Genomic DNA, 19,978 nt, shown 5'->3' on the forward strand with positions numbered 1-19,978 from the left:
CTAATATACATCACATATTTTGGTTTCTCGGAGGGTCTTGAGTTGGAAATATGAGAATTCACGTGTCTTGTGGCACAGACCACTCCCTTTTTGTTGAATTCTAAATTCAGATCCCAAATCCTAAACACCCTTGCATTGAGAACAGAATACGCCCACCTTCTGGGCGTGTCCGTAACCCCCCTTTTTTCCTTAAAAAATAAATAAAATAAAGTCATTTATTACTTGATATGTATGAAGTTCCCGAACATTTAGTGGTGGCGTGTGTGTAGCTGAAAGACTGCGTCTCCTGCAGAAGAGCTTCCCAAAGTCCTGCCCCACTATACTGTATAGCGCTATGCAAGGCATTGTGGGACGTGAATTTGGGAAGCAGGGCAGTGATTGACAGCGCTGTTACTGATGGGGGTTCCTCACCAGGCGCTTTCAGACCCTGCTGAGAACATGCACAAGTAACATTTTCCCTGTATAATAATAGCATGTTTATCCAATAATTACCTGTATATACATATTACACCCTACTAGTGATATTTTAAAAGTATTGTTAATCCACGAAAGTGTACACAAATTGCTGTTTATATTAATATTTCAGCTAACCGTATATAACAAATGACCTGGCACAATGTCATGATGAGGCTTTTCTCAGCCATGTTGGGCGTGCCTGGTGCAATGCTGCAATGCATGGAGGTTAAAGTGATGTGATGCCGGATAGGAATGCTGTATGACTGCTTGGGAAGGTGTAAGGCGTGTGTCTCAAACCTCCCTAAATTGGGTGTAGTTTGGCAATAGGAGTGGGAGGGTATCTAATCAAGATTAGGTGTCAGGTGTACATGAAAATGATTTATTTATCAGTGGGAAAATGTTTTAGTGGCATAATATGACTGCCCTCTATGCAATGAATTGTAAATGGGTGGGGTGAGATTATTGATATGCCCTCCTCTGGATCAATATACTGTAAGTACAAATATACGCTAAGTATCTGTCTACATTTAGCATAGGTTGAACTTGATGGACGTATGTCTTCAACCTCATCTACTATGCAACTATATGTAAATGATGATACATTGACAGATTGTAAATTTACTAGAATGTCTGCTGGATGAGGGCCTCCCCAATAATCTTCTAGGTACTGCGCTTGCAGGTCTCGCTTCACATTGCTCCAACAAATTTTCTGATTACATGCAAACATGCATACTGTACATGCATACTGTACATGCAAACATGCATAATGTACATGCAAACATGCATACTGTACATGCAAACATGCATATCTTGCACACTGAATTGTTTTTTGTGTGTGGAACTTGCTTTAACAATTACTGTTCTGTAAATTGTTCATCTAAATCGTGTGTGTGTGTGTGTGTCCACAATAATGGTATGGCACTTGTAGGTTATATCTTGGCGTGCGATTCCTTTAAAATAAGTGTTTTCCAAGGCAACGCTGAAAAAATGATTTTAAATGTTTGTGAGCAATGGAAGTTGGGATTTGGGTGTCACTCTGCCTTTTCTTCCTTAATAACCGATAGGTACCCTTGGTTGGACCTTCGACATGTAGGGAGTGTGCATAAATCGGGTTCCATCATAGCTGGTCACTGGACAATATATATTTGGCGGTTTTTTTTTTTTTTTTTTTTAAAGAAAATCAACAAGTTACACTTCAAAATAAACTTTTTTTTTTTTTAATGTCACCTGCAACAAGCCGGATACTAAATATCTCTATGTATGCAATACCTACAGCAAGGACTCGTAAACATTTTGACATTGCAAAACCACTTCAGTGGTTCAATGGTAAGAAAAAGAACGGAATCGCAGAGATCCAAGTACGTCCTTAGTTGGCACACGCCGAGCGAGCGCTCGTCCCAAAATACATTATAAAACACAATGTTAAAGTGCTTTGCGTAATGAAACCTAAACGTGCGCCTCATCTGTAAGGCTGCGGCCCCCCGTGGTCACGGCTGCACACGCGCCGGAGCGTCTGATGGCGCGTGCTCTGAAGAGCAGGAGATCTGGGGTGGGGGGAGGAGGGGGCGCGGCCATGACTACACGCGGCTGGTTCGCCCTCATTGGCTGAACCTCCGCCGCGACGTGGCCAAAATGGCGAAAATCTTGGCCAAGGCGGTCTCGCGTCGCCGACTGGGGCCTGCCCCATAGAGGGCTGTGTGCAGCGCGCAGCCCCTGCCACTGGGGACCCAGCCTACTATAGTGTGGTGTGTGAAAGCTACAGTAGATTGAGTTCTTATAATGTATCCAATTTAAATGATATTGCCGTCTAGAGACAAAATATCAAAAGACCGCAGTATACTCAGAGAATATGTTGTAATCTAAAAGCAGATACAATGAAGCAGATCTGTTCATATGTAGCTAAGGGGCTTCTGCCAGATACTTTTCACTGGCGAGTGTCCCGGCAGAGCACAATAGATACAATTCTGTAATGATTAGTTCAGCCAGAACAATCAGGCTAATGCTATTCTTATGTCTTCAGGAGGTCGTGCTGATAACGTGCCTCGCGGGATCACCCACATCCAGAGCGTCACTTCTCCTGCAGCGATTGGACACACTAAGCCAGGGGCGCAAACTGGGGGGTGGGGGGGCGTGAGATTTTGTGGTGGTGTGGGGGGGGAGGGAGGGGAGGGTGGTGCTTACAGAGTCCCCGCGCTCTTCCCCAAAGCATTAAGATGCCGGGGATCTCGCAAGGCCTCTGTAACTCGCCTGATCTCCAGCGGCTTTTAGGCGCCGTGGCGTCAGGCGCCGGACAAAAGGTAAGAGCAGGCGGGGGGTGCGGACTAAAGTCGGCTCACCCCTGCACTAAGCCATAGGTGTATCATGGTTATATGTGTAATCTTTGAGAAATGTTATTTTTGCTGATATCTCATTATTGAGCAACCCTTTGGTTAAACCTCCTGGAAATTCAGCTTGCGACCATGCGCTGTATGGGGAAGTGTGTCTAAGGGCACTGGAGCAGCGGCGCTTGGGGTGCGCGCGGTCCTGCAAGGCACGCTTTTCGTGTTTCAAACACGAGGGAACCCACAGCATGACCCTAAACACACATGGATGGCAGTGCAGCTGCACTACCCTGATTGTTCTTATTGTGACCTAATGATTACAGTATTGTGTGTATTGCTCAGATCTGCATCATTGTATCTGTTTTTAGATTACTGTCACTCTGACACTGTTCACTACACTATTAGGCCAGGTCCCCGCTGGCTACTGCAGCACCCGCTGTGGCGGACGCTGCAAAGACAAGAGCCGCCCCACAATGGGGCCGGGCCCGCTGCGAGGGGGGGGGGGGGTGCTGCGCTGCGCTGGGCCGACAGTTTCTCCTGTTCTCAAGAAAATTGAGAGTAGCAGTCGCGATGGAGCGCTAGGCCACGCCCCCCGCGGTTCAGCCAATGAGGTCGAACCTGCCGGGTGATGTCACGGCCCGCTCCCCCGTCACCCCTCCCTCCCCCCTCCCCCCCGGCTTTCTCCCTGCAGCTCACTGCAGACCGGGCGACTCGGCTGCACGCGCCACCAGCCTCGCAGGCGCGCGTGCAGCGCAGGCACTGTGGCCGTAGCCTTAGAGGTGTGTGCGTTTTGTTCATATTTTGGTTCTATTCGGTGGGCTCATTTGAATGGATAAATAAGAAGTTCTGTTTTAAAATGTACTTTGGGATTAGATAACTGCCGGAGTGCAGCAGCGGAGGAGGGGCCTGAATCTCTGCGATTCGATTTTGTTTCCTTCATTTTAATAACCAGTACATTTAGGCTGAAATATTAAGGACGTTGGACTGAATAGGAGATAACTGTATGAGAAAGTGAACGTATAACAACCAACATGTAATAATAATAATAATGCATAGGGCTCGATGTCGTGATAAAGGCGCGGTTCATGTTACGTTCTGCGCACGGCCAATTTGAGCGGTTTAGGACATTTTGATTGCAGCCGTTTTGCCGCTATCAAATCTCCGCTGGCGTTTAACCGCCACTTATCTCGCTGCCGGGAATGGTCTTCGCTGGCTGTTTAGCCGCCAAGGTGAGTTTACCCTAAAAACCCCTCTTCTTAACCCCCTAATACTAATGCTACCTTAACCTTAACCCCGTAACCCGGAAACTCTAAATTAACCCTTAAATGAATTGACCTTATTGGCGAAGCAGCCGGTGGCGGAGAGCGGCGGCGCCAGAGGGTATCTTGGCGGCCGAACGCCGGCGAGACAACCGCGCCCAAGTCCTATTCTGCACTTGGAGTACCTTCAACAATGTGAAGTATGGGATGAGGATGAGCAACGGAAAATACGTGGCTGCATGAATAGGACTTGTCTCTAATATCACCTGGGTAATGCCGCGCTTACAGTGCCGGTGACGCGGCGGCTACGGTCGCCGTAAAAATCAAATTGAGATGACTTCTAGCGATCGCGACCAAGCCATCGCGCCGCGCTTACTATAAGCGCACACGACGGCGGCAATGCATTTGTTTTGACGCGTCGCCGTCACTATAAGTGCAGACTCATGATGACCTTCCTCTTTGGCAATGCAAGGGTTAATCCATAAAACACTGTGCAGCCCACGCCAGGGAACTGCTCAGAAGGCGCTGTTTTCCAGTTTAACTGCGTAATCAATCTGTCCCTCATGATTTCCTGCTTCTCCCGATTGCAAATTGTACGCGCCGCTAAGTGGGACTGCAGCAGCATTGTGTTTTTAAGTGTCCCCTTTTGCAAATGAGTTCCCTGAAAATGAATAAGTGTGAAACATTCCAAATAAATAAGTTTTAAAAAAAAAAAAGGTGCATTTTCTGCGATCCGGCGCTTGGCGTCTGACCCGCAGCTGCCGGGGGGAAAAAGAAAATCTAGAATTAGTTTTGGGACTGCTTGTGCTTGAAAGAAAGTCCACGTTTCCATTTTTAGACTCCTGCTTTAGGTCTTCATAAAAAAAGAGGAAATGACAGTTGGAAAACATGACTTTTCCCCCCTTTTTTTATACATGCAGGAATGTGGTGCAGCTGGATATGGCTTCTGGCTGCCACAGTGTATTCATGGCTGTGGACTGGAATGTAGGCCGTAAACCATTTTACTGTCTTATGGCATGTTACACCCATTTGAATGAACTGCTTTATCCCGGTGTGTCTCTGCAATCGGACCGAAACGTTGATGCTGTAATACAGGGGCGCACAAACCTTCTCCTCTGCTCCCTCCCCAAACCCCTCCTCGCGGCGCCCCCTCCCCCTCTTTACCTTGTCTCCGGGGTCATGACGCTGCATTGCCACGGCAACTTGACATCACGTGATCCCACCGTGTCATGTGACGCTGCGTCGGTCAATAGCCACCGGAGACGAGGTAAGGGAATTTACAGAGGCCTCGCGCGGTCGCGCGGCATTTTAATTGAAATGCTTTTGGGGGAAGAGTGCGGGGCCTGTAACCGCCACGGCCCCCCCCTGCTTGCGCACCCCTGCTGTAATAGACTGTTTAATTTTAATTTCCCATGTACGTGTTGCTCCACGTCAATGTCAGGTTTTTATCCGATCGATGTTTTCTAACGGTTCACAATGTATTTGGTTTATATTAGCGCTATGGAGAAGGGGAATCCAGGGCTGGGTTACAGGATGATGTGCAGCTATCTAGCATGATGTAACTTTGATGATTTTAACGAGCTTCCCGTTTTTTCTTTCCTTTCTCCTTGTTCAGTCTAGTTACCCCACCTGGGAAGACTTCATCAGCAAAGCTACAAAGCTACAGGCACAGTTAAAGTAAGTGTCCAGTTTTTTTTTTATTTTTTATTTTTAATTTAATTTTTTTATTCTTTCGCTCATTTTACTAGATATAAAGGAACATGAGGCATTTTGTGTACTTTGTTGGTGATAATAATAATAATTTGTGTTAAGCGTGGGGCGCAGAACGTATAATAACTATTTAATTGAATGGCCATTGTGAGTATTTATGTATAGCCAGAGGTGTGAGGTTCTTACTAAAACCTGATTTTTTTTGTTGCTAATACATTCAGGCGTGTTTAGTTTCCCGTTTTTTATAACCACCCATCTTTAATTCAATTACTGCCCATCATTTTAATTACAATGACTCACACAAACTTGCTTTGACACTTATTTTTTTATAACTAAGGGCAGTGGAAACCCTTCCTGTAGTTGTGATACTAGTTGTTTTACTCTCGCTGTAGGGCTATAATAGTTTAGAACTCCTATTTAATTGTGATGTTGGCCGTCTATTTAACACTTTCACTGCCATTGGGGGCCTAACGACGCTCTGCAGGCTCATATGGAGTGAAAGGGCTTATGGCTGTTTTTCTCTAAGCAGCAGTACTGGTTTACCATTGCAGGAGAGGTTGCTTTTATGAATAAGTGGATTTGTACCTGATTTTGATTGTAGGTTATAGGGGAAATGCACAATGCACAATACACACTACAGTGCAATTGTGAATTTATTCTGAGGCTCGGATGTCGGTCATCTACAGCAGGGGGGGGGGGGGCGCGAGATTTTCTGGGGACGACGGGGCGCGGCGGTTGGAGGTCTCGCGCTCCTCCCCCAAGCCATTTAAATTAAACGCCGGGAGACCGTGCGAGGCCTCTGTAACTCACTTACCATGGTTTTCAATGACGCGTCGTCATGGCAACGCGGGGTCACGTTGGCATCGTGATGTCACATGACCCCACTGCGTCAGTTGACGCCGGAGCCAAAGTAAGGGGGGGGACAGCATGCAGGGGGAACGGTTTGTACACCCCTGACCTACAGTTCTGGGGACAGTTTGGAAGAATAGAAGTTTTGCCGTCATATACCGCCCTATTCCGTACAGTGAGAAGAAGCTGGCACACAGGGAATGTTGCTTCAGGTTCTGTTGAAATGAATGAAAGTTGATCGTTAACCATGCATTCCCAAGCTGGCGAGACAAGTTCAAACTTTGTGGGCGTAGGTCCTACGCTTTTGGGATTGCCTTGACAAGGCAGGTAGGCTTATTGCGCCTTGTCCAAAAGTTTCAGCTAAAGAGCCCTCTATTAAATCAAGACATTATTAAAATGTTAACGGCGTATTGGAGACTCGACACAGCATGTGGGCTAGGATAGAGAGACAAGAAATGGTTAATTATATTTGTTTTGCAGGCTTTTTAGCAGCAAGTATATCGAATTGGATCAGCACTTGGAGATTGCTGGGGGGGGGGGGAATTGATGCACTCACTCACATGTTTGTTTTGGTCTCAAACAAGCAGCTTCTTTAATATGCAAAAAGTTCTGAGTAGCGCTGACAAGATGCTCAGGAGAGGTCGTCCGCAGACACACACTGGTGTAAAATGCAGAGCAACATTATAAGGCCCCCCGGCCTGGACTTTGTGCACATTAAAGAAGCTGTTTGTTTGAAATCAAAAGGAGAATGGGAGAAGGAGCGGCTCAATGAGCAAAGACACTGACTCTGGCACTGAGTTTGACGCAGGAGAACCGGGTTCAATTCCCAGTGTCGGCTCCTTGTGACCTTGCGCAAGTCACTTTATCTCCCTGTGCCGCAGGCATCAAAAATATAGATAGTAAGCTCCCCGGGGCAGGGACCTCAGCCTGCAAAATGTCTCTGTAAAGCGCTGCATAAAACTAGCAGCGCTATACAAGAACATATTATTATTATTATTATTATTATTAACATGTGAGTGCATCATTTCTAGAGAAACATTCTGTAATCTTTTAGTGCGGGGCCAATTTGATAATTTATGTAGTTGTATGGGTACAGGATCCTGGCACCTTGTACACAGGACGTGTTACCCCTGCTATAGAGGATGGGGTGAGTGCAAGTTCTATACATTTTTGGGTTTTTGTAAGCAGCAAGTGTAATAAAGTTGGGAGTCCTAAAGGGAAGTGCACCTTTTACTCTTGTGAATAAGCTGTGCGTGTATATACTGTAGGCACTGTAAGTGTGCTCTAGCAGCGCTGTGATACAATGTGTGACATGACTATATTAGGTGAGCTTGCCGAACTGTCAGGTAATGTAAATCAGGGGTGCGCAAACTTCTTGCGCTGCGCACCCCCCGCCTGCTCTTTTCACGATCGCGCCCCCCCCATACCTTCAATGGAGCGTCAAATGACGCAGCGGGGTCATGTGACGTCACGCCTCCATGGTAACGGGCGTCATTTGATGCCGCGTGGCCAAGAACCGGTAAGTACATTTACGCGCGGGGCCTCTGTAACCGCGCGCCCCCCCAATAAAGACTTGCGCGCCCCCCAGTTTGCGCACCGCTGATGTAAATAACAGTACGTATAGCCGCACTGCTGCAGTTTGCTACTTGTGTATTGTGCTGTTGGTTTACATGTAATAGCCAATCAAAGGAACGAGGAAGTGAAGATGGATTCTGAGACCGGGCAGCTCATTATCTGTGAGTCTCGCTTCTTTGGTGTCGGTCCATTGATTTTTACGCATGAGCGGTTCTGTAGACCAGGGGTGCGCAAACTGGGGGGGGAGGGAGCGTGACATTTTCAGGGGGGAAACCCCGCGCTCTTCCCCACAACATTTCAATAAAATGCCGGCGGAGCACGCAAGGCCGCTGTATGTCTCCTTACCGTCTCTCCGGCGACACGTCGCCATGGCAACGCAGAGGCAAGGTAAGGGGTGGGGTAAAGCAGGCAGGGGGGGGGGCGCAATCACAAAAGTTTGAGCTCCCCTGCCGTAGACTACAGTGGAGTATCACTGATAAGTGGTCATGTGCGTCCCCCCCCAGAACATATAACTCTCACGGATTTGGGACCCTAACGGTTGAACTTTGCGTTAAACCCCTTAAGTGCCAGAGAGGTCGGCAACGCATTGCAGTTCCCTCTGACACTCATCGGGTTCATTTGTCGAGACGGTTGAGTTTTTACTTTAGACAAATAGGTTGTCGGAGTTACAGGGCGACTTGAAGATCTCAAATCCATCACAATATATATATATTTAACCACATTTCCTTGTGATCCTCGTGGCATATTTCCCTGTGAAATTCTGTCCAGTTTTATGCATCGGATATATTGAGATATCAGTTTTCATTGTATTTAGATTGCAAGCTCTCCGGGGCAGGGATTTCCTTTCCTATTGTCTGACTTTGTTGCACTTATTGTATTTGAATTTCCTGTACTGTCTCTCTTGGAAAGTGCCGAGTACATTATGGGAGTTATCTGAAAAGTGCTGCTGGCTGCTATGTTATGGTGCAGAGCCACATGGCAACATATATTGAAGTTTCTGTAAGGGGAAATCCATTTTAATGGGCGATCCCTAATTTAAAGGGGCGGCCCCGTTAAGTGATTACACAACCGTGTAATCAACTTACTTATATTCACCCCCACCAAACATCACAATTTTATTGTGTGAAAATGGAAAATGTGTGTTCTTTTTTTAAGATCAGGTTTGCGCTCATATTTTTGGGTGATTAACCAGATAACTATTAGAATTCTGTTAATCTATGGTTCCAGAATTGGTTACAGAAAACCACAAAGGGGGGGAAATGTCTGGATCGGCAGTCTTCGGCTTTGTTTAAAATGGTGACAATAACCTACATTTAACCTATCGATAATGTCAGTGACACATTAGTTTGATCTGACTGTCCCTTTCAAGTAACCATTTCATCTTATTTCCATCTCTCCCCTTCCAAGCAGATCTAATCGTGTTTGTTTCAATCCCTGAAACAGAGATCCCCTGAATCTGAACCATGCTTATGTTCTGTTGTCTAAGATATGTAGTAACGTGCCCAAGTTAAAAAAGCGGTCAACAAGTAGAACTCGAGGACATCCTGACCCAATGATGGGGAGGCTTTCTTTTGGCTCAATGTAGTGAGACTTTTCCAGTGACTTAATTTTTGTCTAAGACCAGGGGACAAGCTGGTACGCATCTCCTAAAAACAGGTTTATAAAGCACAAGTTTATATGTAATATAGCAAAAATAAGCTTAAAGAAAGGGTAAAGGGGCAGCGCAGATTCCGTATTTAACATATATTATTAGCCTTATAAATGTATGTTAAAACAAATATAGGATCATTATTTTTTTTTAGAAATCATTTGATACATTTTATATTCTCGGTTTGCCACAACAAGAAAAGTATGTAAATGCAGGATTATGGGTAAGTTACACAAGTCTGCCCCTGTTTTGCTCTGGCATTACCCAAGAAACCACATCAAATGGTATAAAGATTTAATATGACCTTTTTAAGGTTTGATTTTCAGTTTTTTGTTGTTGCAATGGTTAAATAATTCTACATGGGACACAAAGTTGGTCACATGACTTTGACATGTCTAAACGTGGATAAATTCAGGTGGCCAGACGTGACATTACTGCTATTAGCAAAGATGATTATCAAAACGATATCGTGCAACGTTAACACCAGATCACAAGTTTGCCGTTTGGATGCAGCAGGCCTTCCGGGCACACGACAACGTGACCGCTTGGGTAGCAATCGTTGCCGCCGATCTCCCAGTTAAGTGAACGGGAGAGGAGGGTTCTCCTCGTCCGCTCAGATTGGTGTTCTGCGCTCCAGAAGAGGATGGAACGAGCGTTCCAGCAGCACGTGGGCAACATGGCAGCGACCTTCTCGGAAGCCCACGAGGGTGCTGGCCATTGTGACAACCGGAAAACGTCATACTTTGAGGTTCAAGGGGCAGCCCGGGTGTAGCTGCAATCGGTGTAATTGGATAGCTTGCAGAGGTTCGATAACCGTAACGTTTTTGTGTTTTGTAACTTGTGAAAGATGAATATGTCCTGCTTATCGCCAGGAACACTGCGTTCAGGGACATCGGCTGCTTATCTTTATCGGTTTGACTGATGGTTTTTCGGCAAGTAAAGGACAGAGGAATCCTTCCCATTTTTACCTGGTGTTTTCAGGACCGGGGAACCGTTTTGGCGAAAGATATTTAGTGAGAAGTATTTGGAATGGAACACACTGGAAAATATATTGAAAATATTGATACTTCCGATTTCAAAAATAAAAATCTTTTCAAATTAATTTGACCTATGAAACTTGGCATTGTCCTTATGTCACCTTTGTCTTAAAGCAGCAATACAGGTTTCATTTAAAAAAATAAAAATAAATTAAAAATGTATTACTAGATTGAGGCGCTGTGGAGCTGAACGGGTGTTTATTTCAGCTCCCAGGGACCCCCTGCTTCCAGAGATACTTGTGTAGGGAGTGCCGGGATCTCTGCAGCCCGGACACACTGTGTGCCTTACGAAACGGCGGCGTTTAAATGGCAAGCGTCACAGCGGCCAATAGAAAGCCGTGACATCACCGGGTGCGGCTTCCTGTTAACTTGAGTGACTAGGACATTACAACTTAATAGAGATACCGGAACCCATGCAGAGGTCAGCATCTCTGGAAGCAGGGGGTCCTCGGAGCAGAAATTAACCCCATTCAGCTCCACAGTGCTCCCATCTAGTAATACATATATATATATATATGTATATATATATATATATTTTTTTTGAATGAGACCTGTATTGCTGCTTTAAGACAAAGGTGAAATAAGGACAATGCCAAGTTTAATAGGTCAAATTAATTTGAAACGATTATTATTATTTTTTTTAATCAGAAGTTTCAATATTTTCAAATGTTCTATTTCAAATACTTCTCACTAAATATCTTTTGCTAAAACGGTTTCCCGCTCCTGAAAGCGCCCTGCGGCGGCATTTGACTGCCGGGTTGCCATGGCAGCGTGTCTCCCGACACCAAGGTAAGGGAATTTACAGAGGCCTTGCGTGGTCCCGGCATTTAATTTAAATGTCTTCGGGGAAGCGCGGCTACTTTCTAACCGCCGCCCCCCCCCAAGTTTGCGCACCCCAGTCTTTTATTATGAAGTTACCTGCCACCCATGGTAATAACACAACACACTATAGGATTACTTGTTAGGAAGCCGCGGGCGTGTGTGCTGCAGACAGATCAGACAACCTCTACAATGCTTGGGACTCCTTATGTCGGCCCTTATTTAATTCACCGCGTTAAGGCGCAGCTCCGGTTTGATTCAATTGGGGCCTTCTTCCTTTGAATATGTGCCGTGATTGTCTATATTGCTCTGAATTACAACAGGTACATTGTTAAGTGGCATGTTACCAAAAAGTGGCCAAGCGTGTTTAAAGGAGCAATGCAAGCGCGTGTTATTTTTTACTTTTTATTTGTTTATTATATATTTTTTTGACACGGGGTTGAACAGGAGGGGGTCTTTGGCACTGAACCCTGTTTATTTCAGCTCCGGGACCACCCCTTCCAGAGATGCCTCTTGCGTCGGGGCTGCCGGTAGCTGCTTCGGCAGAGCGAACTGGGGTTTAAAGCTGCCGTGTCACGCGGGCCAATGGGAAGCCGAACCTAATGATGTCACGACTTCCCATTGGCCTGCCGGGAGCGGGAGCGTTGAAACGCCGCCGTAACGGGAAACTTGGTAGCGGAGTGGAACAGCTACCGGCAACCCCTACGGAGGCAACGGTCTCTGGAAGGAGGTGGTCCCCTGATCTGAAATGAGCGGAGTTCAGCTGCTGAGACCCCCCCACCCCCCCACTTCAATCCGGTGTAAAAAAAAATACATGTAAAAAAAATAAAGCGCTTGGATTGCAGCTTTAAAGCTATTCCTATATTTGGTGAGTTTCAGAACGATGCAGGTGACACTGCACTCACACGGTAAGATATGCTGCTGCTTAAATCACTTCCACGATGCTGGACAGGAGAAGAGCTAGAACCGGCTGCGTCTCATATACCAGAACCCCGCTGCGTCTCATATACCAGAACCCCGCTGCGTCTCATATACCAGAACCCCGCTGCGTCTCATATACCAGAACCCCGCTGCGTCTCATATACCAGAACCCCGCTGCGTCTCATATACCAGAACCCCGCTGCGTCTCATATACCAGAACCCCGCTGCGTCTCATATACCAGAACCCCGCTGCGTCTCATATACCAGAACCCCCTGCGTCTCGTATACCAGAACCCCGCTGCGTCTCGTATACCAGAACCCCCTGCGTCTCGTATACCAGAACCTCGCTGCGTCTCATATACCAGAACCCCGCTGCGTCTCATATACCAGAACCCCGCTGCGTCTCATATACCAGAACCCGCTGCGTCTCATATACCAGAACCCCGCTGCGTCTCGTATACCAGAACCCACTGCTTCTCATATTCCAGAACCCCGCTGCGTCTCGTATACCATAACCCGCTGCATCTCGTATACCAGAACCCGCTGTGTCTCATACCAGAACCCACTGCGTCTCATATACCAGAACCCACTGCGTCTCATATACCAGAACCCACTGCGTCTCATATACCAGAACCCCGCTGCGTCTCATATACCAGAACCCCGCTGCGTCTCATATACCAGAACCCCGCTGCGTCTCGTATGTCAGAACCCCGCTGCGTCTCGTATGTCAGAACCCCGCTGCGTCTCGTACGCCAGAACCCCGCTGCGTCTCGTACGCCAGAACCCCGCTGCGTCTCGTACGCCAGAACCCCGCTGCGTCTCGTACGCCAGAACCCCGCTGCGTCTCGTACGCCAGAACCCCGCTGCGTCTCGTACGCCAGAACCCCGCTGCGTCTCGTACGCCAGAACCCCGCTGCGTCTCGTACGCCAGAACCCCGCTGCGTCTCGTACGCCAGAACCCCGCTGCGTCTCGTACGCCAGAACCCCGCTGCGTCTCGTACGCCAGAACCCCGCTGCGTCTCGTACGCCAGAACCCCGCTGCGTCTCGTACGCCAGAACCCCGCTGCGTCTCGTACGCCAGAACCCCGCTGCGTCTCGTACGCCAGAACCCAGCTGCGTCTCGTACGCCAGAACCCCGCTGCGTCTCGTACGCCAGAACCCCGCTGCGTCTCGTACGCCAGAACCCCGCTGCGTCTCGTACGCCCACAAAAATAGTAATCTCCGCACTCGCACAAATATTTTTTCCAAATCAAACATATTCAAGGGATACACATTCATTTGCAGCAAGACAGAACAAAAGACCCGTTTTGGGGGTAACTCTTGCATGATTTCACCTGATAAAGGGGTTACCCCCAAAACATTGTGCTTTTTGTTTTGTCTTGCTGCTAATAAATGTATATCTCTTGAATATTTTTTTATTTGACATTTTCTTTGTGCCAGTGCGGAGGGAATTGCTATTTTTGTGAATATTTTGGGGCTTGGGAAATGGAAGTGGTTACCAGCAAGCGTCAATAGCTGCGGCCATTTTAACCTCCCATACCCTTAAGACATTCACTAATCTTCACACACCATTCTGTGTATGGGAGTTGACTTATCTCCGGCATATGGGGACCTCTGACGAAACTGAGCAGGTATGGCCTGCTCGGGCAGACCCCCTCCAGATGTGGCCTGCTCGGGCAGACCCCCTCCAGATGTGGCCTGCTCGGGCAGACCCCCTCCAGATGTGGCCTGCTCGGGCAGACCCCCTCCAGATGTGGCCTGCTCGGGCAGACCCCCTCCAGATGTGGCCTGCTCGGGCAGACCCCCTCCAGATGTGGCCTGCTCGGGCAGACCCCCTCCAGATGTGGCCTGCTCGGGCAGACCCCCTCCAGATGTGGCCTGCTCGGGCAGACCCCCTCGGTTGAATGACAAATTCTTCACCGTGTTTTGGACTTTGGATTGCTGGCTGAGGACAGGGGAATGGAGTTATGAGGCGGTGCAGCTGCCTTCGGGGAAAAGAGGTGTAGATCGGACTGCTCTCTATCTGTACAAAAAGCTTTGCACCGCCTCATAACTCCATTCCCCTGTCATCTTTCAATTGGTAGGAGCACGCCGGCAGCGTCCGGAACCGCACGGTGTACAAGGTGAGTAACTTCGGTTATATATATATACACACTCGCCAGCATACTGAACACGGAATACAAAAGGCATTATTGCAATCTCATACAAGATATACCTTGATTACAAGGCTATTGAGCATGCAGAGTTGCTAGTGTTCATATATTGACTACGTGGGATGATATCAAAGGACTTATTATATTGTCTGGGAACATATATTTATGTGTGTAACATATGGACATTTTTTGAGCAGGGGGTTCTTACTCCCACCACCTCATTTGCTGACTGAGGAGCCAGCAACACTGTTTCAAAAGGCTGGAGCGGCTCGGTGAGTAACGGCACTGAGTTTTCATCAGGGGAACCTGGTTCAAATCCCGGTGTCGGCTCCTTGTGATCTTGGGCAAGTCCCCTTATCTCCCTCTGCCTCAGGCACCACAAACGTAGATTGTAAGCTCTACGGGGCAGGGATTCGTACCTGCAAAAACCCTACGTACAGCGCGGTGTACATTGTCGGCACTATGCACAAATAAAATAAAAATGGAAACTTGCCGCTTTGCTTATGGTGTAACAAGGTTAGCCGTGTTTATTGGGCATGGTCATTACATGAAGTGGGTCAGGCGGAAAGTCATTCGCTCTCGGCCAAAGCAGAAACCCCATGACCGCACTTCAGCGTCTTGGCTGGGATTAAGTTAGAGACGGAAAGACGATTAGATCCAGTGCAGGATATTCGTGTGTTTTTTTTTTTTTTTTGGCCAGTTTTGTAACCGTGTATTTTTTTTTTTAATAGAGTACCCTGGAAATGGATTAAATACTTTGATTAAAGAAGCAGGGCAGTCTACACAAATATAATTGTTTCTAATGTCTGAATTATGTTGCATGACTGCACTCGCCTGAGAGACCCGAGGTTCCTAGAACTGATAAACCAGTTCTTGTTGACGGGGTTGGGAATTTAAAATGGTTGCCAGTAATCTGATTGTATTCGCCCAGGAGAGGGCAGAATATTTATTCCCCATTTATTTAAAGCGGAGTTGTACGTTGTTGTTGTTTAAACGTTCATCCTTTGCTTGGGGTTCTGACTCCCGCCCCCATGAAAACACCACTGAATATAGATCACTAGATTAGAGTAATAGACGTAGAGAAGGCACAACGAGTCCCTGTCTGGAAAAAGAGCTTACAATCTACATTTGGTGGAACATAAAGTGATCGAGATCAAAAAGAGAGTTGACTCTGGGATACGAGCAGGTTCCCCCCCCTGTCGGCCGAGCGGTCTGTGGCCTGAGATACACAGCGACGGGGAGGCGTGGCTGTGACGACACAAGGCTGGTTCGCCCTCATTGAACCGCCCACGTGCTCCGTGGCCTCTAGCAGATTTTAGCCCACCTCCCAAGCAGTGCAAGATCTTTGCGACACTGCGATATGTGGCCAATATTCCCAGCAGTTTGAGCTGCAAACTGTAACAATAGATAATGTTACCGTAGTGATCTAAGAATACATTGTAGCTGCTGAGTTACACTCGCTGAAGGATTGATTTGAAACGGAAAGGCAACCATTTAGTGAACCCTGGGAAGGAGGCTTTTACTGATCGATCACTGGAAAACTAATCGATCGGCAGCTTAGGTAATTCAGTTTTCAATAAAAGTAATCAAAGGCTGCGTATGTTAAAACAAAGATTATTTTTTAAGCTGCTTGGATCGCCTCCTTTAATTTGTGCTCATCGGTACGCTTGTAATATTAAAGAGTTGTACTGCAGACAGCAGATACAGAAGCCACTGTCCCTTTTTTAAAGTGCCAGTCCCTCCTAGGACCAGAATGAATGACTGATGGTGACAAGTTGCAGGCGATGTTTATTGAGCGGTATTCTGCTATAAGTTATCTTCCGGAGCTGAAAGAGCTCTTGGTTCCGAATTAAGTTCACTGCTGTAAGATGTCCTACAGAGCCAGAGGGCGTCTTACAGCAGGGGTGCGCAAACTGGGGGGGGGGTGTGCGCGGCAGTTATAGAGGTCCTGCGCTCTCCCTCAAGGCATTTAAATTAAACGCTGGGGGACAGCGCAAGGCCTCTATAACACACTTGCCTTGCCTTCCAGCGGCGCGTCGTCGTGGTAACCCGGCGTTACGTCACGTTGCCATGGAGACGTGATGTCACATGACCCCGCGCGTCATTTGACGGTGGAGGGGGGTGCGAGCCGCAGAGGAGAGCAGGCAGGGGTGCACACGGGGAAAAGTTTGCGCACCCCCTGTCTTACTACATAGTACAGCTTCCTGGCAAAATCCGCAAACTAACCTTTGCATGACAATAAGGACCCCTCAATCTCTTGCCTCTGTCAATGGAAGGATCAAGCTCAACCTATAAGGAGGGAGGGATTGGTTCAAACCCGAGTCCATCAGGAGCAGCATGCTTGGTAAAGTGCCGGGTAGCTTGGGTGGTTATTGGCAGTGTTAGACAAACCTATACATTTGCACGCCCCGGGCGAGTGGATTTAACATTGTGGCGAGCTCCTATTGGCCCCAGCAGCACACGTGTGGTACTAGGTGGCGAGTAGATTTTTTGGTGATTTGTCGACCACTGGTTATTGGTATAGCGGTCAATCACTGCGGAGCTTCCAAAGTCTCGGAATAACCAAGCCTTGCAGCAGCGAACATCGGTCATTGTTGGACACAACTTTGTCAGCTCCCGAAGTGATGGATGGTTATACCACCGACGCTATCTGCACACTGTCCGTTTTTGAGGCCTTGAGGAAGTATTCCATTTCCAGATGGGCTTCGGAACCAACGAATCATGTCTCAAAACTAATGAGGTTAATTTGCTTTAATGGAGCACTCCCAGGTGACGCAATGCTTTTTTTTAAGTGTGTGTGGGCATTTGAAGCAGGGGGTCCTGGAGCTGAACCGTGTTGATTTCAGCACCGGGAACCCCTGCTTCCAGAGATACTCACTGTAGGTGCTGCTGTATCTATATCCGCGTCACTTGGGCCAATAGGAAGACACAAGGGATGATGTTGCAGCTTCCTATTGGCCAGAAGGACGCGGGAATTTTAAACCGCTATATTGTGAACCCTTTCAGGGCTCCATGGAGGTAATTGTGTTAGGAAGCAGGGGCTTCCCAGAGCTGAAATCAACACAGTTCAGCTCCAGAGACCCCCTACTTCAAACCTATTAAAAAACCCACATTGTCTTGCCTGGAGTTCCTCTATATAAAGGGCTCACTTTCCAAATAGGGAGAACTGCACCTTACAGCTAATTGAGTCATTCTGAGGCGGCCTCGGGCTTGTTACCTTTTTAGTTTTCTGTGGGATGGGGCACATTAATGGGGGATTAAGCAATCTGCCAATCGTTGGCATTTGGTCAATATGTTCTCCCAGGCCAGATATTTTTTTAAAGCGCCAGAGCATGGTGACACATATAAATGTTTTAATAGGTTTGAAGCAGGGGAGTCTCTGGCGCTGAACCGCCTTAATATCAGCTCCGGGGACCCCCGGCTTCCTGAGGTACTTACCTCCGTATGGGGTGCCGGAGGGTGCTCGCAGGTTTAAATGTCCCGGGCACGCGGGACAATAGGAATCCGCAAAGGGATGATGTCACGGCTTCCTTTTTGGCTGGCGGGACATTTAAGCTGCCATTTTGGTAGCCCAGCCAAAGCTGCTTCCGTCACCCCCTACGGAGTTTAAGTATCTCGGGGAGAAGGAGGTGAAATTAGCACGGTTCAGCTTCAGAAAACGACTGCTTCAATCCTATAACACTAAAGAAATAATAGGAAAGGGGGACTGCTGTTCTGAGTTTGCTGCTTTAGTAAAACCGATAAAAGAAACATACTTATTATTTTGCATTTCTTTCAGGACCACAACGCTTGTAACGGGTTCCTTCTTGGATGCTTTTCAGAAAATCGCAGATATGGCCATTAACACAAGAGGTAAATATGCTAATATTTTACAGTTAATGATCCAGCAAATGTCTGCATCAGGGATCTTTAATCTAAATAGCAGGAGCGGATTTAGAAAGTACTATTATAATGGTGATACGTCTCGCTGGCTTTAAAATGAAATGTTTAATTTGTTCCTATGCATGGCTTATGTTGGATATCACCTGCTATGCTGTTTAATTAGACATTAATAATAAATGTAACGAGGGTAAGTCTCGGGCTGAAATTATATTGCACAAGTACAAATTGTAGGATCCCTTAGAGACCGCCCCTAGTGCGCGCGCACGACAGAGCGCGATGACGCGACCGCGTTCTGAAAAGACAAAACGTTCACTAAATGGCTGTCAGTGCAGCAGAAGAGGACCAAAGATGCAAAGTTCTGTGGGGAAGATCATGTGACCAGGCAGTCACTAGATACTATTGGTGCACTGCTAGAGAGGGGGCAGGGCTTAAAAAGGGGCGTGCCAGAGCCTGTTTCAGAAGAGGAAGGGGATGTGGCTTTGTCAATGATTTCTATAGAAACCAAATGCTTGTTACATTATAACACATTACAAATGTCATTTAGAGTTGATTTTAAAAAAAAATTAAAAATAGACATGCTACAAGTATTTTCTCATAGTACAGAACTGATTTATTAAAAAAAAAAAAACACATGTAGGATATTGCTTTAATGTCAACAAATATATATACTGGCAACATGTCTGGGGCATAAAGTGGTACAGAGGTGATGCTTGGTCATGTGATGGATATTAATAATCATGGCTTGGCAATGCAAGGTTACAAAGACGGGGTGCTCTTGGAGCAACATACACACACAAGGGTAAACACGTCACACTCATTAGGAAGGGCACCTTTTTAAGATGCACCTGGAGAAGAAAATATGGCCTTTTCCGATTGAATGGGACTGCTCACGTTTCTTCCTGCGGCCTTCTTACTCCTAGCATTGTCTTGATCTGACACAATGGTACATTCATTTCCCCCCCTGTTTCTGTAGCAAGCTGACTTATTGCACAACAGGATGTGGTATGGCTGGGGGTGGCTTGCATGCCACATGATGATGATTCTTTCATCTCTGGGAGGTTTTCTTGTCTTAACAATGCTTGGTTGCTTTGGTGACCTAATATAGGGGGATGCCAGCAGAAAACCTGTTAAACCATTTCTAGCTTGTGGTAGGGGATACCATAAATCAGTGGTTACTGTTGACGTACAAGGTTGCAGAGGTGCAGTCTCTTGTAGGGAAACGATGAACCAATGGCAGTGACATTCAAGGAGTTTAATCGAGGTAAATGCCACGGTTTGTAAATACAGCTGAACCCCCTTATAACGCTGTGCTAGGGGTTCAAAGATTCTCATTGCGTTATAAACGGAT

At 47.0% G+C, this 19,978-nt stretch overlaps 1 protein-coding gene across 4 annotated transcripts in view; it reads left to right on the top strand.

Moving 5' to 3' along the window:
- LOC142466586 (protein MTSS 1-like) overlaps positions 1-19,978 on the top strand; it is a 140,381-nt gene that overhangs the window by 33,694 nt on the left and 86,709 nt on the right. For 3 of the 4 annotated variants that reach the window (XM_075571775.1, XM_075571778.1, XM_075571776.1), the window contains exons 2-3: positions 5,652-5,713; positions 18,527-18,600. In XM_075571775.1, coding sequence (XP_075427890.1) covers positions 5,652-5,713; positions 18,527-18,600 — 136 coding nt within the window. Of the gene's footprint in view, positions 1-885; positions 949-5,651; positions 5,714-18,526; positions 18,601-19,978 lie in introns of those variants that run through there. The other variant, XM_075571777.1, reaches the window with a different exon arrangement.

This window comes from Ascaphus truei, chromosome 15, assembly GCF_040206685.1.
Source record: "Ascaphus truei isolate aAscTru1 chromosome 15, aAscTru1.hap1, whole genome shotgun sequence".
NCBI classification, from domain to species: Eukaryota; Metazoa; Chordata; class Amphibia; order Anura; family Ascaphidae; genus Ascaphus; species Ascaphus truei.